Source organism: Columba livia, chromosome 14 (genome assembly GCF_036013475.1).
Source record: "Columba livia isolate bColLiv1 breed racing homer chromosome 14, bColLiv1.pat.W.v2, whole genome shotgun sequence".
In the NCBI taxonomy this organism is placed as follows: Eukaryota; Metazoa; Chordata; class Aves; order Columbiformes; family Columbidae; genus Columba; species Columba livia.
The window spans coordinates 670,959-685,114 of record NC_088615.1 but is presented as its reverse complement, the minus strand read 5'-3'; the positions used below and the strand labels follow the sequence as shown (position 1 = coordinate 685,114).

General features: G+C 53.7%; 1 protein-coding gene across 1 annotated transcript in view; it reads right to left on the bottom strand.

Annotated features, from left to right (window-relative positions):
• Positions 1-14,156, bottom strand: part of PRELID2 (PRELI domain containing 2) — a 57,930-nt gene that overhangs the window by 40,958 nt on the left and 2,816 nt on the right. The window contains exons 2-6 of the mRNA XM_065029392.1: positions 9,237-9,288; positions 8,196-8,300; positions 6,994-7,082; positions 5,158-6,490; positions 400-4,483 (exon numbers count right to left, since the gene is read on the bottom strand). Coding sequence (XP_064885464.1) covers positions 7,038-7,082; positions 8,196-8,300; positions 9,237-9,288 — 202 coding nt within the window. The 3' untranslated portion in view covers positions 400-4,483; positions 5,158-6,490; positions 6,994-7,037. The remainder of the gene's footprint in view (positions 1-399; positions 4,484-5,157; positions 6,491-6,993; positions 7,083-8,195; positions 8,301-9,236; positions 9,289-14,156) is intronic.

Here is a 14,156-nt window from a genome sequence, read left to right as displayed (position 1 = left end):
CTGACTCAGAGCCTTCACACAACCACTTTTTATCTGACCAGCTTTAAATATTTAAAATCTTTTCCAGAGTGTTAAGAAGGCAACAACTAAACAAAGGAAAGTAAAGTTTGCTTTGTAAACCATACAGAAAGCGACTTGATGTGAAACCCCTTCTCTGGGGGCAGAACAAGCACTTCTGGCGGGACCAGGGCAGGAACAGCCTTGTTCTTCCAGCGCCCTCCCCAGGACGGGGTCCCAGCCCCGGGCAGCCCCGCAGGGACACACGGCCGGGGGTGCACAGGGAACCCCGCACCCCCTCCGGGCACCAAACCTCCACCGCCACGGCCCCCAGGGCCAGCACAGCCACCCGGCATCCGGCCACCCCGCCACCCTCAAAAGCCTGAAACCGGTGACTCCTACCTGAGATGGTGGCCAGGAGCCCAGAGGGGACAGAGCTGGGGACAGCACATGCCCACCATGCAGGATCAGGCCTAGAGGGCCCCACTTGCTAATTGAGAGAATTAAATAAGAGCAGTGGGTGGGCAGAGGGTGCTTTTCCCAGGTGTCCCCATTGCAGCCATCAGCAGCACCTGCCCAGCACCAAGTGCTTCCCCAGGAGCCCCGGGGCTGCAAACAGGAAAATGGCACAAAAACCTCCCCCCCGCCACCCCTGGACAGGGGAGGGTGACCCCAAACCAGCTCGGTCTGTGATCAACCCGCCCCTTCTCGAACTCACCGCAAGAGCCTCACAAATACACACAGTTCTTTTGTAAATGAGATTCATTACTGCCTGATTGATTTTCTGTGCATAAATATTTGCAGAAGCTCTTTATCTTCTCTCTCAGAGCTGCATCCTTCTCCCCAGATGCTCAGCCAGCCTGCTTTTTTCGTATTGACCATGGAGAAAGTGCTGCAGGCTAATAAAATAAAGCCCAAGGCAGCGTACGATGTGAGCAGTGTCATCAGTGCAGCGCGCACCTGGCAGCGGCTCCGAGCAGCGTGCCGTGCCGTGCCGTGCCGTGCCGTGCTCTGCCACCCGGGAAGGATGAGTTTCACAGGAGGTGCCACGTCACGGCTCCATTTGGCACAAAGACATGAGCAGCTGGGTCATTTAACCGCTGGTTCGTGCCAGGGCCTGGGCTCACAGCAAAGCGACACGGCCACCATGCGGGAGTTACGCTGGGAACCGGGTTTCTGGAGGAACGTGTAGGCTGAGGAACATGTGGAGCCCAGCCGGAGCGACGCTCTGTCCCCAGGCTGAGCGGAGCCGGCACCCAGCAGCTTCCCCAGCTGCTCCCCGGGCTGCCGGAGGTGCTGGTGCCTGGCGAGCGGGGCTGCACCAGCTCCACCGCGCCCGCCAGCCCCAAAGCCCTTTCCCGTGGGCAAACAGCAGGAAAAGCAGAGCTGGCGTTTGGTTTGATGGTCCAGCTGGCTCCCCACGTACCCAGAAATGCTTTTCCCCCTGTGACACACGGGTAGCAGGGCACTGATTGCCCAGTACAGAGTGACACGAGGATGGCGGTACCTTCACCTGGACCCAGCTCGGTGCTGCGTGCCCGCAGCGGCTGCTCCTGGCGGGGCGGCTGAGCCCCAGCTCCGCACACGGGACCCGCGGCCGTCGGGGACAGCCGGGGAAAACCCCAACGCTACACACCAGAGCAAACCACGAGGAGTGTTTGTTCAGCTTTTGAAAAGAAATAACAACATGGAAAAAGCTTTGCTATGAAAGTACATTTTGTTCAACGTCCTCCTTTTGTAAGACTTCACCACAATAGCACTGAGTCATCTCATGGCATTATACCACCATTTGATCTAATTTTCCTAATATTTCCCCCCATCTGTTCCATCCCTGCAGGACAAATTCCCACCCTGAGTGTGAAGGACAGAAAGAAATACAATAGGTACAGATTATTATAATTTTAACTTAAAGCTCATTTGTTATTGAAATGCAGCAGCCAGCAAAGGATGCGGTTGTGGGAAGCCGAGCTGGGGGAGGAACCGGCAGCAGGTCTGGCACGGCTGTTGGTGAGGGACCCCGGCACGAGGGTCTGACGGGAGCAGGGGGCTGGAGGTGACAGGGGACTCGCTGGGAGCGGGTGCTGTCCCCATCTCTGACACATTACATTACATCAGATGTGTTTTCTGAAATCTGCTCCCCAGCCCAGCCTGGCCCTGCAGCGGGACCGTGCCCAGCCACTGCAGGACCGTGCCCAGCGTGGTACCAGGGGTCCGGCCCATTGTCCCCAACGCTCTGCTCAGCCGTAACAGCTGCCAAGCCCAGAGCTGGGGACATGGGAAATGCATTTTGCAGGACTTTGAAAATGAGATCTGTGGCTTTCTTTTTACTTAAATATATATATCAGAGGCCTGGCAACCATCAGTCCTCTGCATTCGCACTGCTCTGGCTCCCCTCCATTCCATACATCCCGGTGTTTGTTCTCCCCATCAGCAATGCCACAGCCGTGTGGCACCGAGAGCTGCGGGGGGACGGATGGACGAGGGGACGGACAGACAGGGGGACACTGCACTGAGGCACCAGTCCCGATAACTCACTTTGCTCACCCTGCAGCGCTATTTACCCCTGCGTCCCTGGGAATCTGTTTGTTTTTCATCGTGCCACGGAGCACAGCCAGCACCATCCTTCCCGCTGTCCCGGGTCCTGACACCCCCGCTGGAGCCAGGACGTGCGGGCTGAGCGTCCCTGCTGCCGAAGCGGGGAAACGGATCTGTCCTTCCTGTTCTCTTTCATGTTTGCAGCAATTTATCCCGCGGCTGTGCAGTCACCTTGGGCTGCCTGTTCCATCTCCCGCTGACCCGGGGGTGCAGGGGCTCCGCGGGCTCTGCTGAGCCCGTGGCATTAGTCAGCCCCACGTGTCACACGCGCGCCCGAGCGAACCAGGATCACCCTCCGCCTCGGGAGGTTAAAAGCTTTTCCATTAGCAACTTTGTTGGGTGCATTTTGTAAAAAGATAAAGCACTATGAGAAAATAAAGCCTTGTCATTTACCTCTGCAAATAATTCAGGGCTGATAATGAAAACGAATCAATCAAGGCAGAGCAATTGGATTGCAAGGTCTCCCCAAGCAGTATCAACAGGAAAAGTGTATAAAACCTGGCACTTTAATGGCCTCTCTGCATCGTCTGCAAAAGCCCGAGACTGCGGAAGGGAGTCCAGGCTGCTCCTCTGGCCAAGACCGACCCGTGTTTGAAACAAACAGGAGCCCAAGCAAAAGTACATGCAAAAACCTGCACAGCTTTACAGATGCTCTCAAGCATCTGCTCCCCAACAAGGAACTGCCTCCCCAGGGAGGAGGAGCAGGAGCGGGAGGATGAGGAGGATGCTCCGCAGGCTCCCGGCCCCCCAGAGCCGCAGCCCAGCAGCGCCGGTTGGGTTCCAACACACTGCGCTCCCCCAAACCCCAACCCGTGTTCCTAGAAAGCTTCGTGTCCATGAACACCACGCTGAACCCCAGCCCCTGCTCCACAAACCCCGTGTCCACAAACCCCCGTGTCCACAAAGCTCGTGTCCACAAACCCCATGTCCACAAAGCCCGTGTCCACAAACCCCCTGTCCACAAAGCTCGTGTCCACAAACCCCGTGTCCACAAAGCCCGTCCAGGCGCGTCCTCCCGCGCACGGAGCCCAGAGCCGCGGGGGCGCCGCGGGGTCCCGGGCTGGGCAGCGGGGCTGGTCCTGGGCAGACGCAGCAGCTCCGCCTGCACGGCTGCCTGCGCCCCCGCAGAACAAAACGCGACTCTGCGCCGCGCTGAGCCGCCTCCCGACACCTGAACAGGTCACATTCCACACGGCCCGGCGCCCGGCAGTTAAACAATAAAAAAGCAGCAGTGGAAACGTACTGTCTCTTCCCCCAAAGACAGTGCGAGTGACCCAAGATTGCAGTGATGACCCTTCAAATGTCAGAAACGTTTACAACACTTTCTGTTTAAAAGGCAACAGCAAATGTGACAGTTTTTCCAATGCTCTGAGCCGCATCCCGCCTCCCGACAGCCACCAGCCTTTCCTAACTGATCGGGGAGCAAGCCAAACTACTTTCTCTTTGAAAGGACCCAATCACAGGTATTCTTCACTTCATTTAAAAACATAATGGGACTGTTTTGAGAAGGAAAATACTGTCCAGCATGCATTCAGCACTTATAAAACTCGATTCTGAAGAGTACAAAAGATCAGTGCCAGTCCACCAAGCCTGCTTATCTGGGCACTTCGTTTCTTCAGCCAATGCAAACCAAAGCGTAACGGCTTCAGCTGGGTCTGGTCCTGCGATCCGTCCTGCGTCTGCTCCTGCATCTGGTCCTGTGTCCAGTCCCGCGTTCGGTCCTGTGTTCAGCCTGCATCCGGTCCTGCGGTCAGTCCTGCGTTCAGCCCTGCGTTTGTCCTGCGTCCGGCCGGCCTCCTGTCCGCGCCTGGCTCTCCTGCCGCTGCCGGCCGCTTTCGGCTCTCGGCCAAACCAGGTTTCCAGCGGGTACCTAACGTGAGCAGTTCATTCACTGAAAAAAAGAGACAAAACCAACAAAGCTTCAGTCAAATTCAGCAACAAGATGTGACGGCATCAACAACCATGAGAAACAGCAAATGAGCATGGAATTGAAAACACCAACGCCAGCTGTGTGAGCGCAGGTGAGCGCCCACCCACGCCTGTGTCCCCGAGCTGAAGGGACGAGCGGAGCGGCCGGGGACACGTGGGACACACGGGTGCCCCCTGTGCAGGGACACGGGATGGGCTGCCCAAACTGGGCGGCTCTGGGCCTGGGGTCACCGGGCTATGCTGGGGTCACTGGGAGGCTCTGGGCTGTGCTGGGGTCACCGGGGTATGCTGGGGTCACTGGGAGGCTCTGGGCTGTGCTGGGGTCACTGGTTCCCCAGCCCCGCTGTCCCAGCACCTCCGGCTGCAGCAGCACACGGCACCGGCACCGCAGGCGGGGGCTCCGTGTGGCACCGTCCCCATCCCTCCCCGGGCCAGCGCTGCAGCCGCACCGGGAACCAGAAGCACCGTTTTCCCAGAGGCCCCGTTATCACTCCGTATAAGGCAACTGGTTAATATTAAACAAGATAAGTGCTCTAAATCTTGCCACTCTTACTGAAATGTTTGTCTCATTAGTGAGACAAACATGAAACAGAATTCACAAAACAAAAAACAAACACAGCAAAAAATAACACATGCCTGAAAGCTGGGAACAAAGAGTCTTCAAACGACGGGTTTAGATCACAGCAAAACTCTCATGAATGAATCAATTTGTGTAGGTGGAGCTGCCAGCTGGTCGGGCCGGGGAGCGGAGCTCCGGCCGCCGTGCTCGGTCACCGAGCCCAACGCCACCGCGGCGCCGCCGGCCCGGCCCACGGGTCTTGGGGTGCAGGGGGAACACAGATGCTTCCTTATCCTGATTCCAAAATCCTGAGTGATGCAAGAATAAAACGTCCAAAAATTGCACATAGCAGTCCAAACAGAAGAAATTTGATAATTTCCTCAGGCACACAAAGCAGCGACTCAATAAAAATGAATATGCTAATGAATGTATTTAGTCTTGGCCATTGCATTTCATAAATGTTTACAGTTCAGCAACCAGCACCCAAATTCACAAGGATCAGTTAACAACCAAAATAGAGGCTGTTGCACACAACACTCCTTCAGCTTCTGAGCCGGCGAGCGGAGACCATCAGCTCTTGGCCCCCGCAGGACCACGGCACCCAGGGAAGAGCCCACCCGGAGTCTGCAGCACGCTTCAGAACAGAAAACACAACGCGCCCCAAAAGGTGCAATGCCGATCATCTGGCTTCAAGGTAATCAAATAAGCAGCTCAAATGTCCACACAGAACGGGGTTATTTGCCAGGTCTGGTATTACCCTAACTCAGGAACAGTATCAGAGCTGGCCTGTGCTTAACTGAATTTTAAATGGAAAGTTTAAAATAGAGCCATCCTGATGCGGGTTGTGGACAAAGGCAGAGACATGTACCAGATGCCCTTTGCCAGGAACATCGCTTGCACTTGGTCAATTCCCCTCCGGGTTTCTTCTTCTTCTACTCAGAAGCAACACAAGAGAAGCACTTTGTGAAAGAACCAAGTACCCGCGGCAGCAGCACCGGGGTGTGTGTGCAGCCGAGTCCCGCTGGAGGGGCGCGGGCACCGCGCACGGCCAACGCAGCGCCGGACGGGCTGGCGGACCCGGGCTCTGCCCGACACGCCGGCTGGCTCTGCTTTCTGGCTCTATGTTCCCTCTCCGAAGTCCCTAGAGATTATAGCACCAGTCCCAGGAAGATGCTGCTCCAGGCTTACACATGTTCCTCCATGATTTCCACAATCAACATTCCCTTAAGTAGCACAACTCCTTCATCTTTTGTGAAAGATTTGCAGTCTCTGGTCTCCCTTTCTTCCAGCTGTGCACATCCAATGTTTCCTCAATAAAACGGTCCCGGTGAAGTCCAGACAAGAGCCGTGGGATTCCGGTGGCAATGAAGACGTGTGGCTCCGAGGAAACTCATGCAAATACCTTTTCTCCTGCAAAAGCAGAGAAAATTGGGTTTAGAAGAACATCTACTGGGAGGTAACCAATAGCTATTTGCTCTTGTTCTGAAACAAATTTAAGAGTTGAGCAAATGCTCCCTGCACAGATAAGCCCTGAAGATACTCATCTGGAGTAAAATCCTTAGCCAGAACCAACGTCTCATTTTACTGGGACTACTGCAGTCGCGATACATTAACAGAGAGCAGAGGATGAGGTACGGGGCGCAGAAGCTGTCTTAGTCAGCACGCTGTCCAGAAATCCTGGAGCAGCGGTAAGCCTAACGCTGCACCAGGTCATTGTTGTTCTTGAAAATTCCACAAAGGTTGTATGCTATTTATAATGGGCAGAAAACCACATTTCCGCAGCTTTGCTAAGAAAGGTTGAACCAGATGATGCTTGTGGTCCCTTCCAACCGGTATTTGATGATTCCGTGACTTGTAGAACACCACGGAGCACAGTGTGTGACAGGTATCACAACCCTGGACAGCTTTGTTACCCATAGACGGACGTTGCACTGACAGCTGCTCAGCGAGAGCACGATCACCAACACTGCTCCTGAACAGGGGTCTCCGTCGCTTTAATACCCTGGGGAAAAAACAACACACAAATGAATAGCAGTTTTACACACGACGTATTTCATCATTAGAAGGGGCAGCCACGACACCACGACACATCTTCTGGTCCCGCGGGAGCTCGGTGCGGCTGGTCCCGCAGCCCGGGGCGCAGGGAGCGCCTGGGAGATCTGCCACGAGCGGCGAAACCCGCTCGCTTCAGCACGGAGAACCTGGAGCAGCCCTTCCTCCCGCCTTGGGCTCTGCGGGCGGGAGAGCCCGCCCAGCCCGGGCGCAGCGCGGCTGAGCGCGCTGGAGCTGCGTGGGGCTCGCCCTGGACCTTCTGTTTGTCAGGACAAAAGGAAAAGGATTTCCTGGCTTGAGTCACCGTGAGAGGCGGTAAAAAAGACAATTATCTTCAACAAACAGGTCGAGATTTTCTTTTCACATCTCTGCAAAAAAGTGGACAAGATATTTTCTGTCTACAAAGAAGAGTTCATCTTCCATGCCCATTCTTTGTAGAAGGCAATAAGCTGACCACCTGAGTCTATCAGTCTAAATTAGACGTGCCACTGTTTACAGAACGAAGCACTAATTGACATAAGCGGAGACTCAGAGGTCTGCCTTGGGAATTTAAAAATGTTACTTATTGAATCAATTATGTTCACAGTGTGACAACCGCTTTTTCTTCCACTTCTCCTCATAGCGCTGCAGACTCTGAGGTGAAACGGTGTTGGGAAGAAAAGGGGAGTGAGACGGGAATCCATTAAATGAATAAAAACACGAAAGGGCAGGTACAAGTCATTACCCTTTATCTTTTCAGCATGGAACGACCGAATCAAAGCCTAATCAATATATTCCTTTCAACTAAAGTTCAAACACTTAAATCTCAGCCCCAGGAGATCAGGCTTAAAGGAGCTAAATTTACACTTCTTGGAGTGCAGTGATGCACTTGAAATGCAGAACAAACAGCGCCTGCCCATTGAACTGCACCGCGACAGCTCCGGCCTAAAAGCTTCTCTGAGGACGAGATGTACAGAATCCAGACTTAAGACATCCACTTAATTTTGAGCCCAGATGACCTGGCGATTTGAAAAAGAATTAGAATATAATTCAAAGAAGAAATTCAAGCAACAAACAAACTTACCTTCTTCACACCTTGCTTTAGAAATGACTGAGCAAAGGCTTCCAACCGACAGCTGAGCAAACCCGCCCCGTAAGCGCCGTCCTGCCTCTGTGTGTGAGGTCTGTCCTAAGGAAGCGGAACAAACCAGCGTTTCACTGCTCTGTCTCCTTAGGAAACACGGAGTGTAAACTCTGCGTTAGAAAGTCGGTGTTTGAGAGGCAGGGACTCGTCTGCTACACCCGCGTCCAGCACGGCAGCCGCAGCGAGGCGCGGGTCCGCAGCAGCACCAGCTCCCGAACCGCGGCGCACGGCACCAGGACAACCCACCGCCAAACTCCTATTCATTTGTTCATTTCACCGCTGTAGGAGACAAAAAAGGGAGGCTCAAGGAAATTATTGATCTCTGATTGATTTCCGTAGCACACAGCTGGCAATTGCTGCATCACTGCAACAGTCACAGGGAGAAGTCTATTAATGAGATCCAACTACTAAATTATTGACTAGTTAAGTACGGCAAATTTGGTCTAATTGTTTTCATGACGGGAGCTTAATTAAAGTGTCTTTAGTATAAAAAGTCTAGTGATATTCTTGTTCAGACAGTGTCAGAGGGAGTTTCCAAAGCCTGCACTGCTTCCAAACCTGAATTAGAAGTTAAATCCAGTGCAAGGCTGCTCAGCAGAGCAGCTCCTGCACAGGAGTTACCCTGAACGCCTAATTGCAAACACTTCAGCAGTTCAGCAGCCGGAAATTCAAAATGCACGTGTATCAGCAGACCCGACCTCACAACTGCACTCTGACCCGAGCAGACTGATTCCCCTCACAGTGACACTTGCAAACGGCAACATCTGAGTGTCAGTATTTCAGGAATCCTGGCTGATAAAGCAACAGACTGAGGATCCGTGATTGCTTTCTTAATGCAGTTAAAATACACGCTTTTGGTGATGGGTCATACTTTCTTGGTCTTGCTTACACAACATCTACTGAAATACAACTATTATACAATTAATTTTAAAGATTATGAAAAATGTTAATTAGTTCTGTAAGAAAAGTCAGGCAGCTTACTTGTTTCCCACTGTTCCTACACCGCGATGTCTCTCTCCACAGGACTGGGACGCTGGAATAAAAACGCACAGGGTCAAGATCACCGCTCCCCACACGGGCAATGGAAAATGGCTGCGTGTCACTTGTCGGGTCGGAAGCGGTTGCATAGCTGCTGCCAACAGGGACGAGCTGCCCGATTTTAACAATCTGCAGTGCCCGCTCTGCTAGCGGGACGGAGGGAGCAGGTAAGGGCAGCTCGGTAAGGTGAGAACACACACGGAACACACAGAAAGGCGCGGGAGGGGGATGCGGCTCCTGCTGCCGCACGGACACCCGCACGACAGAACGGACACGAGCTCCGCTCCGCAGCGGATTTCCAAGCGAGGACTCCGCACAGCTCTTGGACCAGCAGTCATTGCAAGGCTGGAACAAAAGAGTCTCACTCCAAAACCTCCACTGCCAGCAATTGCGCCCAAACGGTACAGGTTGCCTATAGAAGAAATGTGTGCACAAGAGTGGGGCTTCTAAGGACACAAAGGCTATTTTGGAACTTACACGTCCTCTGGCTAGAAATGAGACAGAGACAGCTGCAAGGGCCTTTCTCGCCCTTGCAAAAATCCATCAACATTCATGGGAATAACAAACTTTAAAATTTAAAGTGCAAGATAACTTACTGAACTCAAATGATACTGTACCCTCCACGCTAATACAATGCCAGACTGAATGAATACTGGTCACCAGATGAAAACTAACATTATGCAAAATACAGAGTTTTAGGAAAGGCAGGGAAATTGCATTTTAAGGCTGACCCGGTTCAGGCAATGCAACTACCATGTGCAGTAACAGGTGGTCCAAAGTCCTGATGTAAAAAGTCTTGGGTTCTCAGCTAGAAAGGCTGATGACTTCAGAACCAGCTGTTCTATAAAACCAGCTCTAACAGTTTTCTGGCTGCAAAATAAAAGCTGATTTTAAAAGGGCAAGGTTTTAAAATCCTGTTCTTTACAGAAATTGGAGGCTTCTCCACAACATGCTGCTCTGAAATGGCAGCAGTGCTATAATTACATTATCGATGTAACTTACACTCTGTAAGGCCCAATCGTGTGAAACAAAGAGCCATTTACATAAATCTTTCACTAAATAGCAGGCTCTATTACCCCAGTATTTAAACAGAAATAGGCTCGATTTCCTACACAGCACAGTCAAAGAACTAACATTAGGAGTGTACAAGCGGCCGTACTGGCTGTGTTTAGGCACAGCATCCCCGGGGCCGGCAGCAGTGCAGCTCTGGGGCTGGATGGGGCTGAGCAGCCCCACCGACCCCAGCACCCCGAAACAGCACCCACCCCTCTGCAGGGCCCCACCAGCCAGGCTCCAGGGCTCCCCTTGCCGGGAGCACACGCCAACGGCCCCGGTCAGCTCTGCCGCCCAGCGGGGCCACGGGGCAGGCGTGCCGTCCCCTCCACGGGTCACCCCAGACCTGGGCCCCAGGGCTCTCATCCCAGCGCCCTGTGCTGGGCCACAGGACACAGCGAGGGCCTCCACAGTCTGGAACTGCCTGAACAGCGGTGGCTACTGCTGCACTGCTGACCCACAGCTGTGCCCACGTCGCAGCTCCCACGCGCAGCGCTCCCGAGAGCACGACTGCTGCAGAGACAGGGCTCGGGGTGCCGACGTGGGGGCTGCAGACCCATCCGCCCCGGAGCTCCCCGGCACAGCTCCGTCCCCCAGCCCGCGCCGGCACAGCCGCAGCTGAGCCGGGAGCTCGGGCTGCGAGGGACCGCGTGCAGAGCTGCGGGCACGGCCGGTAGGGCCAGGGCCGGGAGCGCCAACCGCAGAGCCGCCCGGGCAGCGGCCACAACCCCAAGCACCGTAGGCACCCGGCAAGGAGGGAATGCCATCTTGTGGTCCAGCCGGCAAAGCTGCGGCACCGGCCCCGGCGCTGGCACAGCTGGGATAGAGACAGCCAGGACGGGCACAACCAGGACGGGCACAGCTGGGGTGGGGAACAGCCAGGACGGGCACAGTGGGTGCTCTGCCCGCCCCACCGAGGCAGAGCAGAGCACAAGTCTCATCCCTCACCCTACTCAGGTCCAGCCTCCCGCCTTGCTTTGGTTAAACCCTTCCCAGACCTCGGCCACACGTTTCCCACCCTCAGACTGCACCCATGGAAATGCTGAACTTGTATGAAAATGAAACAGTTATCTAGATGCAGCATGTATACTTCTAAAAAAAAAAAAGCTTAATAGTTTCAATGAGCTCCTGGAGTAAATTTCTTTCCAGACTGATTTTCTTATTTTGAAGACTTTTCTCCTCCACCACGGCAAGAGGACCCCAAACAAACCAGCGGCAGCAGAAGCCACCAAGCTGACCTTGCCCTGCAGCTCTCCAGAGCTTTGACATGACTTTTTCTGGCCTGGCTGCCGGTCGCGAGTGCTCGGCAGCGGCAGAGCCGGTTCTGCAGGAGCGCAGCACCAGCAAACTGCTCCCAGCACCGCGACGCCCGGCAGCGGCGCCGGGCAGGGCTCAGCCCCAGCGCGCCCCACAGAACCGAGCTGCTGCCTTCTCCCCCGCAAACACCCGGCAATTAACATTGGACAGAGAATTCCTGCGCTCCACTCGGCCTTCCTGCGAACGTATTGATGGCTTCCTACAAATAACAACAGGCAGAATGGATTGCATTAGTCATTATTCTGAGCCCAGGGAATGAAGAGCCCGCATACCCTTCCTGTCGGGAATGTGTAAGACCATTTATCAAAAGCAGCAGTTGTAAGCACAGTGATGTTTCTCAGCAGTTGTTTGAGGGAGGCAGCAGGCCTCTGAAAGCGGCCCCGCGAGCAGCAGTGAAATCACTGCACGTTACACAGAATGATGGTGTATAAACGAAATATTTCAAAGCGACGAAGGGCTGGGTTTACATGCAAGATCAAATGCAGCCCGCATAAATCAAAACGACAGCTTCAAAGACTTGCAAAAATAATACCACTTAAATTCATAAATATTCTTTCTTTTGCAACTGCAAGGCAATGAAGAAGTGACACTGCAAAATCAGCTAAACCTTTCCAGATTCCCCCACGTTGTTATTGGTTTGGAAAGGTGGTGGTTATGAATAAACATAAATTTTAAAAAAGTCTAGCAAACCCGCTGCACAGATTACTTGCTGTGATAAAGATCGATAAATACAAAAGCCTTTCACACACAGCTATACTTATTTCAAATACAAATCAATTCGTCATACTTGAATTAAACATTTGATTTACAGTTCATGGGCTCAGCTTCAAACGACACCTGCACTTACCCAAGGCCAGCCCAGCAGAGACACAGCCCGAGTGCAGCCCCCAGACCAGCCCCGCAGCCCCAGCTATCCCCACAGCCCCAGCTATCCCCACAGCCCTGGCTCTCCTGCACCCCCGGCTCTCCTGCACCCCCCGGCTCTCCTGCACCACTGGCTGTCCTGCACGCCAGCTCTCCCCTGCACCCAGATGAGGTTACACAGGAAGGTGTCCAGGCGGGTTGGAATGTCTGCACAGAAGGAGACTCCACAACCCCCTGGGCAGCCTGGGCCAGGCTCTGCCACCCTCACCAGGAACAAGTTTCTTCTCAAATTTAAGTGGAACCTCCTGAGTTCCAGTTTGGACCCATTGCCCCTTGTCCTGTCACTGGTTGTCACCAGAAGAGCCTGGCTCCATCCTCCTGACACTGCCCCTTTCCATATTGATCCCCAGGAATGAGTCCCCCCTCAGTCTCCTCTTGTCCAGCTCCAGAGCCCCAGCTCCCTCAGCCTTTCCTCACACGGGAGATGCTCCACTCCCTTCAGCATCTTGGTGGCTGCGCTGGACTCTCTCCAGCAGTTCCCTGTCCTGCTGGAACTGAGGGGCCACAGCTGGACACAATATTCCAGGTGTGGTCTCACCAGGGCAGAGCAGAGGGGCAGGAGAACCTCTCTGACCTACTGACCACCCCCTTCTAACCCACCCCGGGTACCATTGGCCTTCTGGCCACCATCCCTCCCCATTCCCAGCACAGCCCCCCGCTCTGCCTGTGCCTCTCATCCTGACCACATGCAGCCTATCTTCTCTAGAAACACGTGGCAAAGGCAGAATATTTTCTAGCGCATTTTTGAACCAACACACAAGGATATACACCCCATTAGCTGACGCACAGGCTGTCCATGGGATTACCACCCATTTCTGACTGATTCTATGCAATAAAAGCAGAAGGCACATCTCTGCAGTAAGAGCAGGTTTCTAGAGGAGCTGGTGTGACTGTGCTGCAGTGTGGGAACATTAAACCTGAGAGATGCGCAAGAGGCAGAGGGGTCGAGGAATGAAACAAAGCCCACAGTGACACCACAGTGACACCCTCCACTGTCTTAGTGACTTCTGTGCTCCATCCTCAGCAGAAAATCGCAGCAGAAAATGCCCCAGTTGAGCCAATACGTGGGATTCCTGTGAGCCAGGGGGTGTCTTGGCACAAACCCGACTGCTCTGGCTGGGGTCTCCTGCGAGACCCCTGGTCACACCTTCCCACCCTGTTCTGCCGCACAGCGACGTTCGAAGGTTCAGCAGAGTCACAACGGAAAGAACAGGAGCCCTGAAGTCAACTTCAACTGTGGCGTTCATGAGTAGCTATGGCAATTATTTTTTCAACCGTATCAAATTCCCAGTTAAAAGCATGCGATGGACCTTGCTGCCACACGGAAATCAGGACTGTTTGAACCCTCCTGCTCTGCGCTTCCGGCTGTCACAATCAGCCTCACAAATCACCCCCACCCGTGTTGGAAAGTAAAATGTGGGAAAACAAGGTGTGCGGTTCCGGCCATCCGGGCGATAAAGGAAGATCAATACTAACATGACCATCCGGATGGTCGAAGACATAATACTAACATAATAACATATAAAAGTCCTTGGACAGATTACTTTGAAGTATCTTTCTCATAATTGT